Genomic DNA, 23,666 nt, shown 5'->3' with positions numbered 1-23,666 from the left:
TACATGTGCACACACACACAGACATTAACACACATTATTATCTATGCATAACCACTTTAATAACTCTACCTACATGTACATTATTACCGCAATTACCTCAACACCGGTGCCACATTGACACTGTACTGGTACCCCCTGTATATAGTCTCCACATTGACTCTGTACCGTAATACCCTGTATATAGCCTCCACATTGACTCTGTACCATAATACCCTGTATAAACCCCCACTATTGTTATTCATTGGTGCTCTTTAATTATTTGTTATTCTCATCTCTTTTCTTAAAACTGCATTGTTCTTTTAAGGGCTTGTAAATAAGCATTTCACTGTTAGGTACCTGTTGTATTCGGCGCATATGACAAATAACATTTGATTTGATAGACACACGTAAATAGTGCCACACATGCACTCAAACGCATCCAGTTGTTCTTGCTGTTTAGAGTTTTGTTGTCCTTGATGTCTTTTGTTTTTTGCAGTGTTGCTTTCTATTGTTTTCCTTTGTTATCCTCTTCTTCTTTTTTATTGGTTGTTGGCGCATTGGGGGACGGTGGCTTGGTGGTGGTGGGGGGGGGGGGGGGGGTGTAATGAGTGGTTTATTTCGGGGTGGGGGGGCTGTTAGGGGGGTTATCGGAGAGTTATGGGGCAGCTCTCGAGAACTGTTAGAGGATCTTGGATGGTTGTTGGCCTGGCGGTTGGGAGCTTGTCCCGGTGGCTGATAAGTCTCTGGTCCGGCTCCCTGATTTGACTTGGTGGGAGATCTGTTTGATGTGGCCCTGGGCGGGGTGCTTCACCTTGGTTGCTCCTGTGGTTCGCTCTGGATGGGAGTGTCTGCTAGATGACTGAATATAATGTATATGTTGAGTGGCTTCACTGCAGGTAGATTGCATGTTTGTATGCATGTAACAATTTGATTGTATGTTTAAATATTAAATTTTAAAAATGAAAACAATTGTTGGAAGTGAAGATTATGGTTTTGATGATGAAGGTATGGGTCGTAGACATATTATTGTATTTCTACGACATGTATGAGATTTGGAATGCTTTTGATTCGGAACATTTTGGTCGACGGGTATTTTTCTCTGCTCAGACAGAAGTAATAAAAGCCTAGTGCACTTGTTTTTATTGTTCATTGTGATTTATCAGGGGGTGCTGCAGCACCCATACATCCCTCAGCTATGTTAGCAGTAACCTGTAAATCATGGCATTAGCCTAAAGTAGCTAGCTTTCTAGCTTCCTTGCTCAAAGCACAAAAAAGCCAATTGAATGAATTTTGGGCCGAGAGCAGATCTGCCCTGGGACTCTTGAAGAAATAAAACTGCAGTGTGCTCAAGGCTCATGCGATGTCACTGCAGTGAGTCATAGGAAACAATCTGTCACTGAAAATAACAACTTCTTCAATTCTGTGTGACCTTGTGGTGGTTTTGACAGGAAAGTCCCACCATACACTCTTAGAAAAAAAGGTGCTTTCTAACGCCTAAAAGGGTTATTCGGCTGGCCCCATGGGAGAACCCTTCGAAGAACCCTTTTTGGTTCCAGTTACATCCTTTTCCACAGAAGTTACTACATGGAACCAAAAAGGGTTCTCCTATGGGGACAGCCGAAGAACCCTTTTAAAAAAAAAAAAATCTAAGAGTTTAGGCTGCTTTACAGTTTCCATGGTGATGTGTGTCAAACCATATATTAGAAGGATACTGTACAAGGCTGAACCAGTTATTCAACTTCCTAGTAGATATACATTTGTAACTATTTCCATAAAATGTATATACAAGCCGATCTTTGACACATTTATGAAATACGACAAAGTTGGTGCCCAGTAACTTAAGCGGGTGGGAAAACTGATGAGGGCACCTTTGATTCATCTTTATAGAAGCTCACACATATTGTTATTTGAGGGGAATATGTTTGTATGATTACCTGGTAATAAAGTAGATATGTTTTTGTTGATACAAGCTAAACTGAGATGTTATTCTATTATGTTTTTGTATAAACATCAATCAATAGAGCTAAACATAGTGTATAGGTAAAATACTTTCCACTAGTACCTCAGATTCATTGGTACACCAGCTTGTTATGGTATCTAAGGTTAATAAACAAACAATAACGGGTTTCTATTCGTTTTCAGAGAGAGAGTTGAGTCACCAGTCCCATCAATGGCATTTGTATGGTGACTGTGACCTGCAGAGGTCAGAACAACTCTGTCACCTCCAGCTGTAACAGCAGCACCTGCTCTCAGGTGGGAGGAGAGAGTAGAGGGGCTGAGACCTCCACTGTCCCCCTGCTCTCTGTCTATGTGGCAGGGGGTTGCATCATCTGTGACAACAGCGAACAAGTCAGATGGGCCTACAGATGTCAGATCTTAACTTGTTCACTCTTTTGTCGCAGATAATTTTGCGGATGCAAAAAAAAAAAGGAAATTCAAATGAGCCTTGTGAGTGGCTGAAAATGAGCAGTTATCTTTTTCTCCATGTGGGGGCAGTCTATTCATTGGGATCAGGGCTTGTTTCAAAATGATGTTCCGTCCCGCTCACTCAAACGCTAGGCCTAGGTCCTATTGCTGCAACATTCAAATGTACAAAAATGTACACTACCGTTTAAAAGTTTGGGATCACTTAGAAATGTCCTTGTTTTTGAAAGAAAAGCACATTTTTGGTCCATTTAAAATAACATCAAATTGGTAAGAAATACAGTGTAGACATTGTTAATGTTGTAAATGACTATTGTAACTGGAAAATTATGATTTTTTTAATGGAATATCTACAAAGGTGTACATAGGCCCAGTATCAGCAACCATCACTCCTGTGTCCAAATGGCACGTTTTGTTAGCCTTTAAAATTATAAACTTGGATGAGCAAATTGATCATTAGAAAACCCTTTTGCAATTATGCACAGATGAAAACTGTTGACCTGATTAAAGAAGGAATAAAACTGTCCTTCTTTAGACTAGTTGAGTATATGGAGCATCATCATATGTGGGTTTGATTACAGGCACAAAATAACCAGAAACCAAGACCTTTCTTCTTAAACTCGTCAGTCTATTCTTGTTCTGAGAAATCTCGTACAATCTCGTACAACGCTGTGTACTACTCTCTTCACAGAACAGCGCATCTGGCACTAACCAGAATGGAAAGTGGAGTGGGAGGCCCGGGTGCACAACTGAGCAAGAGGACAGGTACATTGGAGCGTCTAGTTTGAGAAACAGACGCCTCACAAGTCTTCAACTGGCAGCTTCATTAAATAGTACCAGCAAAACACCAGTCTCAACGTCAACAGTGAAGAGGCGTCTCCGGGATGCTGGCCTTCTAGGCAGAGTTCCTCTGTCCAGTGACTGTGGTCTTTTGCCCATCCTTTTATTTTATTGGTCAGTCTGAGATATGGCTTTTTCATTGCAACTCTGCCTAGAAGGCCACTATCCTGGAGTCACTTCTTCACTGTTGACGTCAAGTAAATCAAGGCAGTCGGTCACAAATTTGTTTACATCCCTGGTAGTGAGCATTTCTCCTTTGCCAAGATAATCCATCCACCTGACAGGTGTGGCATATCAAGAAGATGATTAAACAGCATGATCATTACACAGGTGCAACTTGTGCTGGGGACAATAAAAGGCCACTCTAAAATGTGCAGTTTTGTCACACAACACAATGCCACAGCAGATGTCCCAAATTTGCAATTGGCATGCTGACTGCAGGAACATCCACCAGAGCTGTTGCCAGAGAATGTAATGTTAATTTCTACCGTAAACTACAATGTAGTTTTAGAGAATTTGGCAGTACGTCCAACTGGTCTCACAACCGCAGAACTCGTGTCTGGCGTCATGTGGGTAAGTGCTGTCAATATTGTGAACAGAGTGACCCATGGTGGCGGTGCGGTTATGGTATGGGCAGACATAATGGGACATTTTCAGCTTCCAGGAATTGTGTACAGATCCTTGCGACATGGGGCCGTGCATTATCATGCTGAAACATGAGGTGATGGCGGAGGATGGATGGATGGCACGACGATGGGCCTCAGGACCTTGTCATGAGCATTCAAATCAATCAAATGCAATTGTGTTCGTTGACCGTCCTGAGGTCCTGAGGCCCATCGCCGTGCCATCCATCCATCCTCCGCCATCAACTCATGTTTCAGCATGATAATGCAGGGCCCCATGTCGCAAGGATCTGTACACAATTCCTGGAAGCTGAAAATGTCCCAGTTCTTCCACGGCCTGCATACTCAGACATTGCACCCTTTGAGCATGTGTGGGATGCTCTGGATCAACATGTACAACAGCGTGTTCCAGCTCCCACCAATATCCAGCAACTTTTCACAGCCATTGAAGAGGAGTGGGTCAACATTTTTACAGACCACAATCAACAGTCTGTTCAACTCTATGCGAAGGAGATGTGTCGCGCTGTATAAGGCAAATGGTGGTCACACCAGATACTGACTGGTTTTCTGATCCACGCCCAAATCGTTTATTTTAAGGTATCTGTGACCAACAGATGCATGTCTGTATTCCCAGTCATGTGAAATCCATAGATTAATATCTAATTAATTTATTTCAATTGACTTATTTCCCTATAAGAACTGTAACTCAGTAAAATCTATGAAATTGTTGCATGTTGAGATAAACAAAACATCTGGACTAGTGTCATACACCCAGAACGTCCAGTTTAGACATCAGGCACATTTTAATGTAACAGTCCAAGCCTTATGCGAGATTTGAAAACAGCAGGAGTATCCATGGTGACACAAGAGTCAATAGAACTGGATGAGCTAGCCACAATGGGCTTCCTGGTTCTTGAGCTAATATAAGAATTCAGATAAATGAGTACAATAGAAAAACTAACAATAACACTATGCTTATGAGCACATGTAGCAAAACGATAGCTTGATAAATGTAAAACTATTAATAGCATAGGTGGAGCTAACAACAGAGCTATCAATGGAAATTAAATTAACAGGCACAAAATTACTATTTACAATGCCCCTATCAACATGAAAAGTTGTGGCAGAATGATAGCAATGCTATTTAATGGCAGTAAATACCTTTGAGGAGCTTGATTTGATCAGTCAATGCATCAGCGCTGCCTTGTAGTGTTGAGACAGGATCCAGACACAGAAGTGATTAGGGTGGATCCCATCCTCCTTATAGAGCACTGTCTGCTTCCAAAAGGTGTCAAATTTGTCAACAAAAGTAGGTTGACTGATCGATCATCCATCTAGGGAACTGGAGGCTTTATGTGGGAAGAGCAGTCAAGACCAGTACGACCAACATTTCTTCCAAATAGGAAAACAGCAGAGATAAAATGCTGATTAAAATCATCACAGAAATGAATCACTTTGTCTGAGGTACAAAAAATACAATACACATGATTCTATCCATAGTGGAATCTGTGCCTGATGTGGACAGTGATGACAGCAGAGATCATGATGACCAGCCCCACAGACACCAGGATGATCTTCAGCATGCACGCAGACATGCTACCAGCAGGGGGAGACACTGGTTCACAACAAACAGACAATATGTTACAGTTCCTCTCACAGATTACACTTCCTCCTGTGTGAGATTAGTCTGGGGACAAGGTTACAGTTCTTCCATTAATAATACACAGAATGTACAAAACATTAAGAACACCTGCTCTTTCCGTGACATAGACTGACCAGGTGAATCCAGGTGAAAGCTACGATCCCTTATTGATGTCACTTGTTAAATCCACTTCAATCAGTGTAGATGAAGGGGAGGAGACAGGTTAAATAAGGATTTTTAAGGCTTGAGACAATTGAGATGTGCCATTCTGAGGGTGAATGGGCAAGACAGAACATTGAAGTGCCTTGGAACGGGGTACGGTAGTAGTGTGGTAGTAGTATGGTAGTAGTATGGTAGTAGTATGGTAGTAGTATGGTAATAGTATGGTAGTAGTATGGTAGTAGTATGGTAGTAGTATGGTAATAGTACGGTAGTAGTATGGTAGTAGTATGGTAGTAGTATGGTAGTAGTATGGTAATAGTATGGTAGTAGTATGGTAGTAGTATGGTAGTAGTATGGTAGTAGTATGGTAGTAGTATGGTAGTGGTATGGTAGTAGTATGGTAGTAGGTACCAGGCAATCCCACCGGGTTGTGTCAAGAACTGCAACGCTGCTGGGTGTTTCACGCTCAACAGTTTCCCGTGTGCATCTAGAATGGTCAACCAACCAAAGGACATCCAGCCAACTTAACACAACTGTGGAAAGCATTGGAGTCAATATGGGCCACCTTGTAGAGTCCATGCCCAAATTAACTGAGGCTTTTCTGAGGGGGAAAAGTGGGGGTGCAACTAAATTTTAGGAAGGTGTTCTTAATGTTTTGTGCACTCAGTGTATAACTAACATACAATATTGGAGATGTGCAGTGTGTGTGTGTGTGTGTGTGTGTGTGTGTGTGTGTGTCTTACCAGATTTCATTGGACAGAGTTTCACTATCTCCTTTGTGTCGTTGGCCCAGCTGACGTGGTTGCTGTGGTTACAGATGATGAAACTCCCTGCCACATACACAGAGAGCAGGGGGACAGTGGAGGTCTCAGCCCCTCTACTATCTCCTCCCACCTGAGAGCAGGTGCTGCTGTTACAGCTGGAGGTGACAGAGGTGTTCTGACCTCTGCAGGTCACAGTCACCTTACAGATGGCATTGATGGAGGAGACAGAGTCCACTGTCAGAACTGGTGGCTCAACTCTCTCTGAAAACAAATAGACAAACAGGGATAAATAGAGTTGTATGCCAGTAGAAAATGTTTGGTCAAGTAAAGTGCTACCAAACAACAGCAAGAAGAACAACAAATAACGAGGTTAAATCTACCTTGAACTACCAACACGTATGTAGCAACATTTCTGTCATTGAAACCAGACACTACTGCATCATAAAGTCCACTGTCTTCTTCCTGGAGGTTCTTCAGTAGCAGAGAGAAGTCTTCCTCACTACATTCAGCCCTACCTCGGTACCTTACAAAGGTAACTTTTGGGGGGTACTTTACAACATTGACTGATGTGTTAAACTTCCAGAATAGCACATCAACATCTTTCAGTTGAACATTTGTCTGGACATTCAGGCGAACATCCTGCCCTTTCAGCACAAACACAGAGGTCTCAGCACTGGGCTCTGAAATAAACACAGAGAATACTTCATGTGATGAAGAGGAAATGAAGAAGAGGAATCCATAATTCCACAAGTATTAATTAGGGTCCTGTGTTTTACACAATCAAGTGACATAGCAAGCTTTTATCCTGTATTTAAAGCCTTATACAGAAATGATAATTACACAGAAAATGAAAGCAACTATCTGAGGATGGTGCTAGATCTGACATAAAAATAAAAAGGGACAGTTTGATGAAAAAGCTTTAATTAAAAGGTTAAAATCCAGGTCATGTCACAAAACACATGGCCCCAAATCACATTATACTAGAGGAGAACAGGCTACTCTAGAGAATCATTCTTCTTTAATAAAGTTAGATCAAAGCTGAATGAATGAATGAATGTCTGTAGACTACTTTGAATCAACACTGTATAACTCAGGATGATCTAGATATGTCTGTAGACTACTTTGAATCAACACTATATAACTCAGGATGATCTAGATATGTCTGTAGACTACTTTGAATCAACACTGTATAACTCAGGATGATCTAGATATGTCTGTAGACTACTTTGAATCAACACTGTATAACTCAGGAAGATCTAGATATGTCTGTAGACTACTTTGAATCAACACTATATAACTCAGGATGATCTAGATATGTCTGTAGACTACTTTGAATCAACACTGTATAACTCAGGATGATCTAGATATGTCTGTAGACTACTTTGAATCAACACTGTATAACTCAGGAAGATCTAGATATGTCTGTAGACTACTTTGAATCAACACTATATAACTCAGGATGATCTAGATATGTCTGTAGACTACTGTGAATCAACACTATATAACTCAGGAAGATCTAGATATGTCTGTAGACTACTTTGACTCAACACTATATAACTCAGGATGATCTAGATATGTCTGTAGACTACTTTGAATCAACACTGTATAACTCAGGATGATCTAGATATGTCTGTAGACTACTTTGAATCAACACTGTATAACTCAGGATGATCTAGATATGTCTGTAGACTACTTTGAATCAACACTGTATAACTCAGGATGATCTAGATATGTCTGTAGACTACTTTGAATCAACACTGTATAACTCAGGAAGATCTAGATATGTCTGTAGACTACTTTGAATCAACACTATATAACTCAGGAAGATCTAGATATGTCTGTAGACTACTTTGAATCAACATTGTATAACTCAGGAAGATATAGATATGTCTGTAGGCTACTTTGAATCAACATTGTACAAATCAATAAGATCTAGAAATGCATATATATCTTAATTTATATCTTCTTGAGTTAATAACCTGCAGTGTTGTTTTGAATTATGTACAGTGAGCACATTTTAGAGCAGATGGTGTTGTTGAACTGTAGCATATCCTTCCTGTGTATCGTTGCAATCAAAGCACATATTTTAAATATTCTAAAGACAGGAGTAGCCCGTTTGTTGTTTTGCTTTCCCTTTTTGGCCACGGCCTTTTGGTCAATGTCTTAGTTTATGTTTATTTGTTTTGTTACGCTGGTGTTTGGGCTTCGGACGTTACCCTGTACTGGAGTTATTTTGTCGGGCGAAAGAATACCCGTTTAGTAAACAATACAAAGGATACGGAATCACAACCCCTGTCTCTGGTCTCTTAATTTTGCGCCTCCCGTCTGTGTGTCGGACAAGCTGATCCGTTCACATATGTTAATATGTTTGGTTGTGTAGAATACTATCATTATGTGATCTTGCAGACATTGATTCAGCTTTGATCTGATTTTATAAAAATTATCCTGAGTAGCCTGTTCTGTACGAGTAGAGGAGAGACCGTGTACAAAGTAGAGAATACGAGTTCCATTCTCCTGAGTAGCCTGTTATGTACGAGTAGAGCAGAGACCGTGTACAAAGTAAAGAATCCTGCAGATGCACAGAAGCTTCGGAACTGTGGCTGTAGTCTTTAAAGAAACAGTCTTAATTGTCAAAAAATGGTGCCTTGGCTTTAACTTCAGTTTTAGATATATTCTGTCATTTCATAAAAATGCCAGAATTCCTCTCAGATAATAGTAATTACAATATGGATGAATCAGAAGCAGTCCAATATTTTTCCATCAGTATGTCTTTATTTACCATTGTATTGCTGCTCTTTATGAGGCTCAGACAACAGAACCTGAGAGAAACACAAAAGCCTACCTGATGATGCTATGCAGGTCAGCAATCCAACCCCTAAAAGGAGAGACATGGTGTTGAGATGGTGCTCCAATGAATATGATAGATAGGTAGACGGACGGACAGACAGAATAACATGTGAAATGTTTGCTTGCGTCTGTTTCCTGTTAAGCAACTGCTATTTTCTGGCTCAACCCACACTGACAGCAATAACACCAGCAGGATAGGTGTGGTTCATGATGCTTAATGAACTTTTAACTAAAATTGAGCCTGTGTTTATGATCATCTCCCCAACAGAGAAATTCAATTAATTTACAGTACATTTCTGTATTACAGTTTTTCTCAGTCGCTTAGATCAAAAGTGCAATTCTTGATACTACTTGTACAATCTCCAAATAATCTAGTCACTTGTGCACATCATTAAAGCAATTTCTTATTCCTTTGAACAAATTGCAATTGATAATGTACAAGTGTCAGCTTTTTCCACATTATCAATTGCTCATGTCTAGTTGATCAAAATATAGTAGATGGTTCTCTGTTGAATAGTCTTACCCCTCAAAACATCTAGGCATTAGTTCCTTGCATAAGCCTTTACATGCAAAATTGTTGAACTATTTGTCATAAACTGTCAAGCATAGTTTTACACATTTCTATTAGACCTTTTGTACAAAAACCTGAATTGATGAATCGTGCAGGTGAAATTGACCCTCAATCATGAAGGAATGTAAAGTGTTAGTTCAACCAACAATCAACCAGTTGTCTAAATTGCTCAAAGGTGCATCTCATGAAGAATCAATTGGCATGCATATATAGACAGACCACAACACAGAGTTGCAATTTTCCAATAATGGATGGACCAGGAAACGAACAGGGTCAACAGCCAAGAGGAGGAAGAAGAGGAACAAGGATGCGTGGTGGAAGGCAAAACAGAGGAAGAGGCAGAAGAGGACATAGGCGCATATCTGATGACATAAGGGCCACTATTGTAGACCATGTTGTCAATCATGGCCTTACAATGGCTGAGGCGGGTCGAAGGGTGCAGCTGAATATTGGGAGATCAACCGTGTCCTCAATAGTTAAAACGTTTCGAAGAGAGAACAGGTATGTCCACCAATGTACAGTGCACTGTTACTGCATATAAGCAGTATACTGTATACTTCCTACAATGCTTCATATTACAGTAGTCCACTTGTATTTCACAGCATACAGAGATATACTCTATACAGATACATACTGCACCTTACATGCACCCACCTGCCTGTTTTACAGTAAAATGTGTGTTCACATAGTTTTTGTCTATGTGAAAGTGTGTGATGCATCACTACATTTTTCCCACATAGGACTGCAAGATTACCTCAAACCGGTGGCAGAGGACGCCTTTTCACACCTCAACAGGAGGAGGCTATTTGCACCATGGTCCGAGCAAACAATGCCATGAGTCTCAGGGAAATACAAAGGACCATTATAGAAGACAACAATGTCTTTGAAAACATCCATACGGTTAGCATCTCAACCATCGACAGGGTGCTGCATAGAAACCAGATGAGTATGAAACAGCTGTACCGTGTACCATTCCAAAGGAATGAGGACAGAGTTAAGGAGCTACAGTACCAGTATGTACAGGTAAAACATATATCTATGTAACTACTTTACAGCAACATTTTATAGTGATACATAGTACAGTAAGCATTTTAACTGCACACATGTCCATTGCTGTGGAAGGAACATGCAATATATGTACATTTTATGTCACTCTTCCTTACCAAAACAAATTCAACTGTGTGTTCTGGTATATAGCGTATAATGGAGTTGGAATCAAGAGAACCCTCTCACAACTTTGTATAGGTGGATGAGGCTGGCTTCAACCTGACCAAATGCAGAAGGCGGGGTCGGAATATCATCGGTCACAGAGCTACTGTGGATTTGCCAGGCCAACGGGGAGGAAATATCACCATGTGTGCTGCTATTTCGGAGCATGGTGTCCTAACCCACATCCCCCTTATAGGGCCATACAACACCCAGCATCTACTCAACTTTTTAGAGACTCTCTACAGGGCTCGCATCCCTGATGATGAGAGGGGTCTGTTTAGAGAGGATTTGCCAAAGTATGTGGTCATTTGTGATAATGTGAGTTTCCATCGATCAAACATCATAAGGCAAAGGTTTGTGACCCACCCGAGGATGCTTATAGAATTCCTCCCACCTTATTCACCATTCCTTAACCCAATTGAGGACTTATTTTCAGCATGGAGGTGGAAGGTGTACGATCGTCAGCCACACACACAGATGACCCTGCTGGCTGCAATGGATGCAGCATGTGAGGACGTCACAGTAGACGCCTGCAGAGGATGGATAAGGCATTCCAAAAGATTATTTCCACGTTGCATTGGAAGGGAAAATATCCGGTGTGATGTGGATGAGAATATGTGGGCCGACAGACAGGAACGTCTGGATGTGTAGAGACAGCACAACAGTGCTGCGGGCAAAGTTGTGCCTTAGGGGTGGTTTCCTGTGTTTCTTTCTAATTTATTTATTTTTCCTTTGTGCCCCTTGGGTTGTCCAGTCTCTTTCAATCAATAACCCGCATACAGTAATATGTAAATAGTACTGTTGAAATTGATATATGCCATAGAAGTGCAGCCTTGTGCATTTTCAATACAGTAACTGTCATCCGAACTGTAGCCTAAGTTTACATCAGGTAATACTGTCAAAGTACACAGTTACATTGACAACATGCCTAAACATTTTGACGACCTTGTTCGTGAACAATGACTCAATGACTTATCATTCTGATGACACTGACATGATCATTGGCATGAATATTTACTTTTGAGAGATGTACTAAGGATTTTTAGTGACTGACTAGCTTTAGAAACATATCTATTGTATATTGCAGTTTGTACAAATTGTTCTGAGAAATGTACTTATTATTTTGCACATGTTAGGGATGATGTGAAAAATGCACTTATTATTTTGCACATGTTAGGGATGATGTGAAAAATGCACTTATTATTTTGCACATATGAAGTGAAAAATGCACCAAAGCGACTGAGAAACTGTAAATAAGATGAAACAATATAAAGCTATAGATTCAGAGATCAACAACATTTGAGCCGTGTATGTTTAGGCTTTTTCTGCAAGTGTTCATCTAAGTATTACTGAACAAAAAAACATAGTGACTAAAGAATAACAGTTGTTCTTATGGATTATCGGGTCAAAAGGTCCACAGTATATTACAAGGTGTGTGACACCCCTCCCTCCTCTCTAGGGGCCGGTAGGGGGAAGTTGCTTATATAGTAGGTGCTGATCTTGGGTCAGTTTTTCCCTCACTAATAGTTAAGGTTATGATTGTGGGAGGGGAAGCTGATCCTAGATCTGTACCTAAGTGAAACTTCACCCTACACTCAGTGGGGTGAAGGAGAAGCGCTCTGTACTGGTATTAGAAGCTGTGGTCTTTCACTCTGAATCCAGTAACCAGCTCCAGTACCTAGTTCAACAACTAACAGTATCAGGTGACTGAACACTTCCATCTTCAGAAATGAAACATTTATTTCTGCTGTTCTGTTCTGCCTCACTGGCTGTCATCCTGGAACCACGTACAATAACATTTAAATGTTGTTTTCTGTCTTCTTAGGTTGTGTCACAACATGAAACCTGTAGTTCACAACTTGAAAGATACATTGAATAGTAAACATGTATCTAACGTGAGCCAGAACATTTTTGATTGGTTTGACTCCCTGTCAGGTGAGTCATTATGGGACATTGGCTATTATAGTAAATAAAGAAACTGGTAACGTTATTGCGAGTGTAGAGAAATTCCTGTGTTTCGATCTCTGTGCAGTAATATCTCACATGTAATATCTAAGAATGTCACAACATACAGTTGAAGTCAGAAGTTTACATACACTTAGGTTGGAGTCATTAAAACTAGTTTTTCAACCACTCCACAAAATCCTTGTTAACAAACTATAGTTTTGACAAGTCGGATAAGACATCGACTTTGTGCATGACACAAGTAATTCTGCCAACAATTGTTTACAGACAGATTATTTCACTTATAATTCACTGTATCACAATTCCAGTGGGTCAGAAGTTTACATACACTAAGTTGACTGTGCCTTTAAACAGCTTGGAAAATTCCAGAAAATTATGTCATGGCTTTAGAAGCTTCTGATAGGCTAATTGACATTATTTGAGTCAATTGGAGGTGTACCTGTGGATGTATTTCAAGGCCTACCTTCAAACTCAGTGCCTCTTTGCTTGACATCATGGGAAAATCAAAAGAAATCAGCCAAGACCTCATAAAAAAAATTGTAGACCTCCACAAGTCTGGTTCATCCTTGGGAGCAATTTCCAAACGCCTGAAGGTACCATGTTCATCTGTACAAACAATAGTACGCAAGTATAAACACCATGGGACCACGCAGCCGTCAAACCGCTCAGGAAGGAGAAGCGTTCTGTCTCCTAGAGATGAACGTACTTTGGTTCGAAAAGTGCAAATCAATCCCAGAACAACAGCAAAGGACCTTGTGAAGATGCTGGAGGAAACAGGTACAAATATAATCAATCTTTAGGATGTTTTTATAATAAATCTTCAATAATATTCCAACCGGACAATTCCTTTGTCATTAGAAACGAAAGGGAATGGAGATTGTGCTCAAGGCCACACGCATGTCTAAACTAAAGGCTTTCTGCCAGACCCCTGGTTAAAACAGCTCTTATTCGCTCCCCCTTCACAGTAGAAGCCTGAAACAATGTTCTAAAGACTGTTGACATCTAGTGGAATTCTTCGGAAGTGCAATCTGACCCCATTTACACTGTATATTGGATAGGCAATCACTTGAAAAACTACCAACCTCAGATTTCCCAGTACCTGGTTGGATCTTTCTCAGGTTATACTCACATACATTGTTTTAACAGTTTTGGAAACTTTAGAGTGTTTTATATCCAAATCTACTAATTATATGCATATTCTAGCTTCTGGAGTGAATTTTCCTGAGAGGACGAGTTAAGGTTTTAACTTAAGGCTTATTGTTAAGGCTAGGGCTGATTTCAAGGTTTTTACTGCTAATCGACAAAGCATTACATGGGCTTGCTCCTACCTATCTCTCTGATTTAGTCCTGCTGTACATTCCTACACGCACGCTACGGTCACAAGACGCAGGCCTCCTTATTGTCCCTAGAATTTCTAAGCAAACAGCTGGAGGCAGGGCTTTCTCCTGTAGAGCTCCATTTTTGTGGAATGTTCTGCCTATTCATGTGAGAGACGCAGACTCGGTCTAGTCCTTTATGTCTTTACTGAAGAGTAACCTCTTCAGTAGAGTAACCTCTTCAGTAGAGTAATCTCTTCAGTAGGTCCTATGATTGAGTGCAGTCTGGCCCAGGGGTGAGAAGGTGAACGGCAAGTCACTAGAGCGAAGTGCCACCCTTGCTGTCTCTGCCTGGCCGGCTCCCCTCTCTCCACTGGGATTCTCTACCTGGCCGGCTCCCCTCTCTCCACTGGGATTCTCTGCCTGGCCGGCTCCCCTCTCTCCACTGGGATTCTCTGCCTCTCACCCTATTATACGGGCTGAGTCACTGGCTTACTAGTACTCTCCCATGCCGTCCCTAGGAGGGGTGCATCACGTCGTGCCAGACTTTTTCCCCCTCTATTCTCGACTTGAGTGGGTTGAGTCACTGACGTGATCTTCCTTTCCGGTTTTGCACCCCCTCGTGCTCGTGCAGTGGAGGAGATCTTCGTGGAATATACTCAGCCTTGTCTCAGTGTAGTGAGTTGGTCTGTTGAGTGGTGTGGGGGCTTTGCTTTGGAAAAAATGGATCGGGATATATCCTGCATGGTTGTCTCCATCCGGGGGTATCGTCGGACAGGGCCACAGTATTCCCCGACCCCACCCTGTCTCAGCCTCCAGTATCTGTGCTGCAATAGTCTATGTGCTGGAGGCTAGGATCAGTCTGTCCTTTCTAGTGTAATTATCCTGTCTTATGTGATTTACTGTGTATAGTATGCTCCCCCAATTTTCCCATCTCTCTCTCTCTCTCCTCCCGGAGTACTTGAGCCCTATGACCTCGCCTCAGGACTACCTGGCCTGAAGACTCCTGCCTGTCCACGTCACCAGTCCACCTGGTCGTGCTGCTGATCCAGTTTCTGCTGTTCTGTCTGAGGCTATGGATCCCTGACCTCTTCACCAGACGTGCTACCTTGTCCCGGACCTGCTGTTTTCGACTCGCTCTCTCTCTCTCTTCCTAGGTTCATGCCTTTTTAGGGAGTTTTTCCTAGACATCATGCTTCTACATCTGCATTGCTTGCTGTTTTGGAGTTTTAGGTTGGGTTTCTGTATAAGAACTTTGTGACATCTGCTGATGTATAAAAGGGGTTCATAAATTCATTTGATTGATTTATTAATTGGAAGTAACTTAAGTTCCTTTTCAAAAGTTTTATTTGATAACAGTTGGGTTCTATCATTTTGGTAACAATATTTACTTAATTTAATATATGTATTTTTCAACTAATGTTGATTTTACATGTTGATGTTGTGTCTTAATGATCTTCCAATATGCGATCGACTGCAGTGCTCTTTACATTCAGTGTTTCTGGGTTTTTGTTTAGTGAATTTGTCTGTGTGGTCCTTTGAGCCCTGATCAAAAGTAGTGCACTATATAGGGAATAGGGTTCTATAGGGTCCTGGTCTATAGTAGTGCACTATGTAGGGAATAGGGTTCTATAGGGTCCTGGTCTATAGTAGTGCACTATATAGGGTTCTATAGTGTCCTGGTCTATAGTAGTGCACTATGTAGGGAATAGGTTTCTATAGGGTCCTGGTCTATAGTAGTGCACTATATAGGGAATAGGGTTCTATAGGGTCCTGGTCTATAGTAGTGCACTATGTAGGGAATAGGGTTCTATAGGGTCCTGGTCTATAGTAGTGCACTATATAGGGTTCTATAGGGTCCTGGTCTATAGTAGTGCACTATATAGGGTTCTATAGGGTCCTGGTCTATAGTAGTGCACTATATAGGGAATAGGGTTCTATAGGGTCCTGGTCTATAGTAGTGCACTATGTAGGGAATAGGGTTCTATAGGGTCCTGGTCTATAGTAGTGCACTATGTAGGTACTAAAAGGCCATGTGGGACGTAGTCATGGTTCTCAGAACCCCTGCCTGGCCTGCACACCGTCCTGATCATAATATGTTCATTTGGGTTGAGTTGCTTTACATAACATACCATTGACATTTATGTCACACTATGTACTGTAACTCTGATAGGGAGGGACACTTATATAACCCTACGGTGTGTACTGTAACTCTGACGGGGGAGTGATGCCAGATAGAGAGGTGGAGAGATGCCCCAATGACTCTGCAGGCAGGACAGACCTGCACAAACTCAGTTTGTACAACTGATGTACAACACACTTGACACAATGTTTGTAACAAAAGTACATTTTTGGACACAAACAACAAAGTTTTTCTGCACAAAATTATTGACACAACCATTGTTCTGTGTCGACTTTCCACTAAGCTTGTGTCATTGTTCATCAAAGTCGTTGTAGCTCAGTTGTACAACTTGAGTGTGTACGGAGCAGCAGTGATGGATGGTTTATGGGAAGTGGACGAGTCACGTGTCACCATTAGCAGTGTTTGTGTTGTAGAACTTAACAGAAAATACCCTTGAGATTGAAAAAGCATTTCCTCAAAAATACCCATGTACATTGCCTTCTGAAAGTGTTCTGACCACTTGACTCTTTCAACATTTTGTTACGTTACAGCCTTATTCTAAAATGTATTGAATAAAAATCTACACACAATACCCCATAATCACAAAGAGAAAACAGGTTTTTAGAAATGTTAGCAAATATAAAAAAATAACAAAGAGACACTTTGCTATGAGACTCTAAATTGAGCTCAGGTGCATCCTGTTTCCTTTGGTAATCATTGAGAGGTTTCTACTACTTGATTGGAGTCCACCTGTGGTAAATTCAATTGTTTTGACATGATTTGAAAAAGCACACACCTGTCTATGTAAGGTCCCACAGTTGACAGTGCATGTCAGAGCTAAAAACAAGCAGTGAGGTTAAAGGAATTGCCCTTGTAGAGCTCTGATATAGGATTGTGTAGAGACACAAACCTGGGGAAGAGTACAAAAACATTTCTGCAGCATTGAAGGTCCCCAAGAACTCATTGGCCTCCATCATTCTTAAATGGAAGAAGTTTGGAACCACCAAGACTCTTTCTAGAGCTGGCCACCCTGTCAAACTGAGCAATCAGGGGAGATGGGTATTGGTCAGAGAGGTGACCAAGAACCCGGTAATCACTCTGATAGAGCTCCAGAGTTCCTCAGAGGAGATGGGAGAATATTCCAAAAGGACAACAATCTCTACAGCACTCCACCAATCAAGCCTTTATGGTAGAGTAGCCAGACGGAAGCCAATCCTCAGTAAAAGGCACATGACAGCCCACTTGGAGTTTGACAAATGGCACTTAACCTGTTAGATCTCTAGGGGCGCTATTTCATTTTTGGATAAAAAACGTTCCCGTTTTAAGCGCGATATTTTGTCACGAAAAGATGCTCGACTATGCATATTCTTGACAGTTTTTGAAAGTTGACAGTTTTGGAAAGTCTCCGTCCGGGGGTATCGTCGGACAGGGCCACAGTATTCCCCCCCCCTCCCCCCTCTGTCTCAGCCTCCAGTATCTGTGCTGCAATAGTCTATGTGCTGGAGGCTAGGATCAGTCTGTCCTTTCTAGTGTAATTATCCTGTCTTATGTGATTTACTGTGTATAGTATGCTCCCCCAATTTTCCCATCTCTCTCTCTCTCTCTCTCTCCTCCCGGAGTACCTGAGCCCTATGACCTCGCCTCAGGCCTACCTGGCCTGAAGACTCCTGGTTGTCCACGTCACCAGTCCACCTGGTCGTGCTGCTGATCCAGTTTCTGCTGTTCTGTCTGAGGCTATGGATCCCTGACCTCTTCACCAGAAGTGCTACCTTGTCCCGGAACTGCTGTTTTCGACTCGCTCTCTCTCTCTTCCTAGGTTCATGCCTTTTTAGGGAGTTTTTCCTAGACATCATGCTGGGGAAGAGTACATGCTTCTACATCTGCATTGCTTGCTGTTTTGAAGTTTTAGGTTGGGCTTCTGTATAAGAACTTTGTGACATCTGCTGATGTATAAAAGGGCTTCATAAATACATTTGATTAATTTATTAATTGGCAGTAACTGAGTCTATGGGGGCGCTATTTCATTATTGGATAAAAAACGTTCCCGTTTTAAGCGCAATATTTTGTCACGAAAAGATGCTCGACTATGCATATTATTGACAGTTTTGGAAAGAAAACACTCTGATTCAGTTTCTGAATCTGCAAAGATTTTGTCTGTAAGTGCCCCAGAACTCATTCTACAGGCGAAACCAAGATGATGCATCAACCAGGAATTAGCAGAATTTCTGAAGCTCTGTTTTCTAATGTCTCCTTATATGGCTGTGAATGCGACAGGAATAAGCTTAGACCTTCTGCCGTTCCCCCAAGATGTCGGCAGCATTGTGACGTATTTGTAGGCATATCATTGGAAGATTGACCATAAGAGACTACATTTTCCAAGTGTCCGCCTGGTGTCCTGCGTGGAATTCGGTGCGCAATTGCCAGCTGCTCGTACTTTTCCATTTGATATAGGGGAGAAACCATGTGTCCAAGAACGATGTATCAATGAAGAGATATGTGAAAAACACCTTGATGATTGATTCTAAACAACGTTTGCCATGTTTTCAGTCGATATTATGGAGTTATTTTGGAAAAAAGTTCGCGTTTTGAGGACTGAATTTTCGGATTTTTTTTGGTAGCCAAATGTGATGTATAAAACGGAGCTATTTCTAATACACAAAGAATATTTTTGGAAAAACTGAGCATCTGCTATCTAACTGAGAGTATCCTCATTGAAAACATCAGAAGTTCTTCAAAGGTAAATGATTTTATTTGAAGGCTTTTATGTTTTTGTTGAAATGTTGCGTGCTGGATGCTAACGCTAATGCTAACGCTAAATGCTAACGCTAAATGCTAACGCTAAATGCTAACGCTAGCTAGCTACTTTTACACAAATTATTGTTTTCCTATGGTTGAGAAGCATATTTTGAAAATCTGAGATGACAGTGTTGTTTACAAAAGGCTAAGCTTGAGAGATGGCATATTTATTTCATTTCATTTGCGATTTTCATGAATAGTTAATGTTGTGTTATGCTAATGAGCTTGCTGATAGATTTACACAATCCTGGATACAGGGGTTTTTTCATAGCTAAACGTGACGCAGAAAACGGAGCGATTTGTCCTAAACAAATAATCTTTCAGGAAAAACTGAACATTTGCTATCTGAGAGTCTCCTCATTGAAAACATCTGAAGTTCTTCAAAGGTAAATTATTTTATTTGAATGCTTTTCTGTTTTTTTGTGTAAATGTTGCCAGCTGAATGCTAATGCTAAATGCTACGTTAGCCATCAATACTGTTACACAAATGCTTGTTTTGCAATGGTTGAGAAGCATATTTTGAAAATCTGAGATGACAGTGTTGTTAACAAAAGGCTAAGCTTGAGAGCTAGCATATTTATTTCATTTCATTTGCGATTTTCATGAATAGTTAACGTTGCGTTATGGTAATGAGCTTGAGTCTGTATTCACGATCCCGGATCCGGGATGGGGAGATCAGAAAGGTTAAAGACTCTGACCATGGGAAACAAGATTCTCTGTTGTATTCAGTGCAACTGAAAATAAACTTTAATTTGTTCTGAACCCAAGGTGGAACTCTTTGGCCTGAATGCCAAGCGTCACACCTGGAGGAAACCTGGCATGGTGAAGCATGGTGGTGGTGGCAGCATCATGCTGTGGGGACTGGGAGACTAGTCAGGATCGAGGGAAAGATGAACAGACCAAATTACAGTGAGATCCTTGACGATAACCTTCTCCGCTCAGGACCTCAGATTGTGGCGAAGGTTCACCTTCCAACAGAACAACGACCCTAAGCACACAGCCAAAACAACACCAGATTGGCTTGGAGACAAGTCTTTGGATGTCCTTGAGTGGCCCAGCCAGAGCCTGGACTTGATTCTGATCGAATATGTCTGGAGAGACCTGGAAATAGCTCTGCGGCAACTCTCCCCATCCAACCTGGCAGAGTTTGAGACTATCTGCAGAGATGTCAACATCATGCGCCGACAGAGATGGCCACCTCTCTTCACGTTCCTAGGAAACTAGGCAGTATTGGTTTTTTTTACGTGTTATTTCTTACATTGTTACCCCAGGAAATACTAGGTTTTATTACATACAGTCTGGAAGTACTATTGGATATAAGAGCAACGCCAACATTACGAGCAGGAATACGACTTTCCCGAAGCGGATCCTCTGTTTGGTCCACCACCCAGGACAATGGATCGGATCCCAGCCGGCGACCCTAAACAACGACGCCGCAGAAGGGGCAGACAGAGCGGTCTTCTGGTCAAGCTCCGTAGACGGGCACATCGCGCACCGCTCCCTACCATACTACTCGCCAATGTCCAGTCTCTTGACAACAAGGTAGACAAAATCCGAAACTTGCCTTCCAGAGAGACACAAACATCTCTCTGGTAAGAAGAAGGGCGGGGGTGTATACCTTATGATTAACGAGACGTGGTGTGATCATAAAAACATACAGGAACTCAAGTCCTTTTGTTCACCTGACCTAGAATTCTTTACAATCAAATGCCACATTATCTACCAAGAGAATTCTCTTCAGTCATACTCACAGTCGTGTATATCCCGCCCCAATCAGACACATCGACGGCCCTGAAAGAACTTCATTTGACTCTATGTAAACTGGAAACCACATATCCTGAGGCTGCATTTATTGTAGCTGAGGATTTTAACAAGGCTAATCTGAAAACAAGGCTCCAATAATTTTATCGGCATATAGAATGCGCAACCCTGGCTGGCAAAACCCTAGATCATTGTTATTCTAACTTCCGCAATGCATATAAAGCCCTCCCCTCCCTCCTTTCAGAAAATCTGACCACGACTCCATTTTGTTACTCCCAGCCTATAGACAGAAACTAAAACAGGATGCGCCTGTGCTCAGGTCTGTTCAACGCTGGTCCGACCAATCGGACGCTTCAAGATTGCTTTGATAACGTGGACTGGGATATGTCCCGAATAGCGTCGGACAATAACATTGATTTGGTGAGCGAGTTTATTAGCAAGTGCATCGTTGATGTTGTACCCACAGCGTCTATTAAAACATTCCCCAACCAGAAACCATGGATTGATGGCAGCATTCGCGCAAAACTGAAAGCGCGAACCACAGCTTTTAATCAGGGCAAAATGACCCGGAAACATGACCGAATACAAACTGTGTAGCTATTCCCTCCGCAAGGCAATTAAACAAGCTAAGTGTTAGTGTAGAGACGCAATTCAACGGCTCAGACACGAGAGGTATGTGAAAGGGTCTACAGTCAATCACGGACTACAAAAGGAAAACCAGCCCCGGCGCGGACAACGATGTCTTGCCTCCAGACAAACTAAACAACTTCTTTGCTCGCTTTGAGGACAACACAGGGCCACTGACACGGCTCCCTACCAAAACCTGTGGGCATTCCTTCACTGCAGCCAACGTGAGTAAAACATTTAAACGTGTTAACCCTTGCAAGGCTGCCGGCCCAGAAGGCATCCCCAGCCACGTCATCAGAGCATGCGCAGACCAGCTGGCTGGTGTGTTTACGGACATATTCAATCAAACCTCATCCCAGTCGGCTGTTCTTACATGCTTCAAGAGGGCCACCATTGTTCCAGTTCCCAAGAAAGCGAAGGTATCTGAGCTAAATGACTATCGCCCCGTAGCACTCACCTCCGTCATCATGAAGTGCTTTGAGAGACTAGTCAAGGACCATATCACCTCCACCCTACCTGACACCCTAGACCCACTCCAATTTGCTTACCGCCCCGATATGTCCACAGACAACGCAATCGCAATCACACTGCACACTGCCCTAACCCATTTGGACAAAAATAATATCTATGTGAGAATGCTGTTCATCAACAACAGCTCAGCATTTAACACCATAGTACCCTCCAAACTCGTCATTAAGCTCGAGACCCTGGGTCACGACCCGCCCTTTGCAACTGGGTCCTGGACTTCCTGACTGGCCACCCCCAGGTGGTGAGGGTAGGTAACAACATCTCGCTGATCCTCAACACTTGGGCCCCATAAGGGTGCGTTTTCAGCCCTCTCCTGTACTCCCTGTTCACCCATGACTGTGTGGCCATGCACGAGTCCAACTCAATCATCAAGTTTGCAGATGACACTACAGTGGTAGGATTGATTACCAACAACGACGAGACGGCCTACAGGGAGGAGGTGAGGGCACTCAGAGGGTGGTGTCAGGAAAACAACCTCCCACTCAATCTCAACAAAACAAAGGAGATGATTGTGGACTTCAGGAAACAGCAGAGGGAGCAACCCCCTATCCACATCGACGGGACAGTAGTAGAGAAGGTGGAAAGTTTTAAGTTCCTCTGCGTACACATCATGAACAAACTGAAATTGTCCACCCACACAGACAGTGTGGTGAAGAAGGTGCAGCAGCGCCTCTTCAACCTCAGGAGGCTGAAGAAATTTGGCTCGTCACCAAAAACACTCACAAACTTTTACAGATGCACAATCGAGAGCATCCTGTCGGGCTGTATCACCACCTGGTACGGCAACTGCTCCACCCACATTCGTAAGGCTCTCCAGAGGGTAGTGAGGTCTCTACAACGCATCACCGGGGGGCAAACTACCTGCCCTCCAGGACATCAACACCACCCGATGTCACAGTAAGGACAAAAATATTGTCAAGGACAACAACCACCCGAGCCACTGCCTGTTCACCCCGCTATCATCCAGAAGGCAAGGTCAGTACAGGTGCATCAAAGCTGGGACAGAGAGACTTAAAAACAGCTTCTATCTCAAGGCCATCAGACTGCTAAACAGCCATCACTAACATTGAGTGGCTGCTGCCAACATACTGACTCATCTCTAGCCACTTTAATAATGAAAAAATGCATGTAATAAATGTATCACTAGCAACTTTAAACAATGCCACTTTATATAATGTTTACATTCCCTACATTATTTATCTCATATGTACACCTCTGTATATACTGTACTCTATACCATCTACTGCATCTTCCCTATGCCGTTCGGCTCATTCATATATTTTTATGTACATATTCTTATTCATTCCTTTACACTTATAAGGTATAAGGTAGTTGTTGGTAGTTGTTGTGAAATTGTTAGGTTAGATTACTTGTTAGATATTACTGCACTGTTGGAACTAGAAGCACAAGTATTTCGCTACTCGCATTAACATCTGCTAACCATGTGTATGTGACCAACAAAATACAGATGTGTCAAGCGTGTAGTGTCA

At 42.0% G+C, this 23,666-nt stretch overlaps 2 protein-coding genes across 1 annotated transcript; both read right to left on the bottom strand.

Annotated features, from left to right (window-relative positions):
* LOC139387477 (SLAM family member 9-like) overlaps positions 1-23,666 on the bottom strand; it is an 87,628-nt gene that overhangs the window by 53,805 nt on the left and 10,157 nt on the right.
* Positions 4,519-9,395, bottom strand: LOC139387363 (SLAM family member 9-like). Its single transcript, XM_071133495.1, has 4 exons — positions 9,277-9,395; positions 6,815-7,114; positions 6,414-6,695; positions 4,519-5,481 (listed from the first exon to the last, which is right to left on the bottom strand). The coding sequence occupies exons 1-4, from the start codon at positions 9,323-9,325 to the stop codon at positions 5,357-5,359; spliced, it is 756 nt and encodes a 251-aa protein (XP_070989596.1). The 5' UTR covers positions 9,326-9,395; the 3' UTR covers positions 4,519-5,356.

This window comes from Oncorhynchus clarkii, chromosome 28 (assembly GCF_045791955.1).
Source record: "Oncorhynchus clarkii lewisi isolate Uvic-CL-2024 chromosome 28, UVic_Ocla_1.0, whole genome shotgun sequence".
In the NCBI taxonomy this organism is placed as follows: domain Eukaryota; kingdom Metazoa; phylum Chordata; class Actinopteri; order Salmoniformes; family Salmonidae; genus Oncorhynchus; species Oncorhynchus clarkii.
Note: the sequence above shows the minus strand (reverse complement) of the source record. Positions and strands in the feature narration are given on the sequence as shown.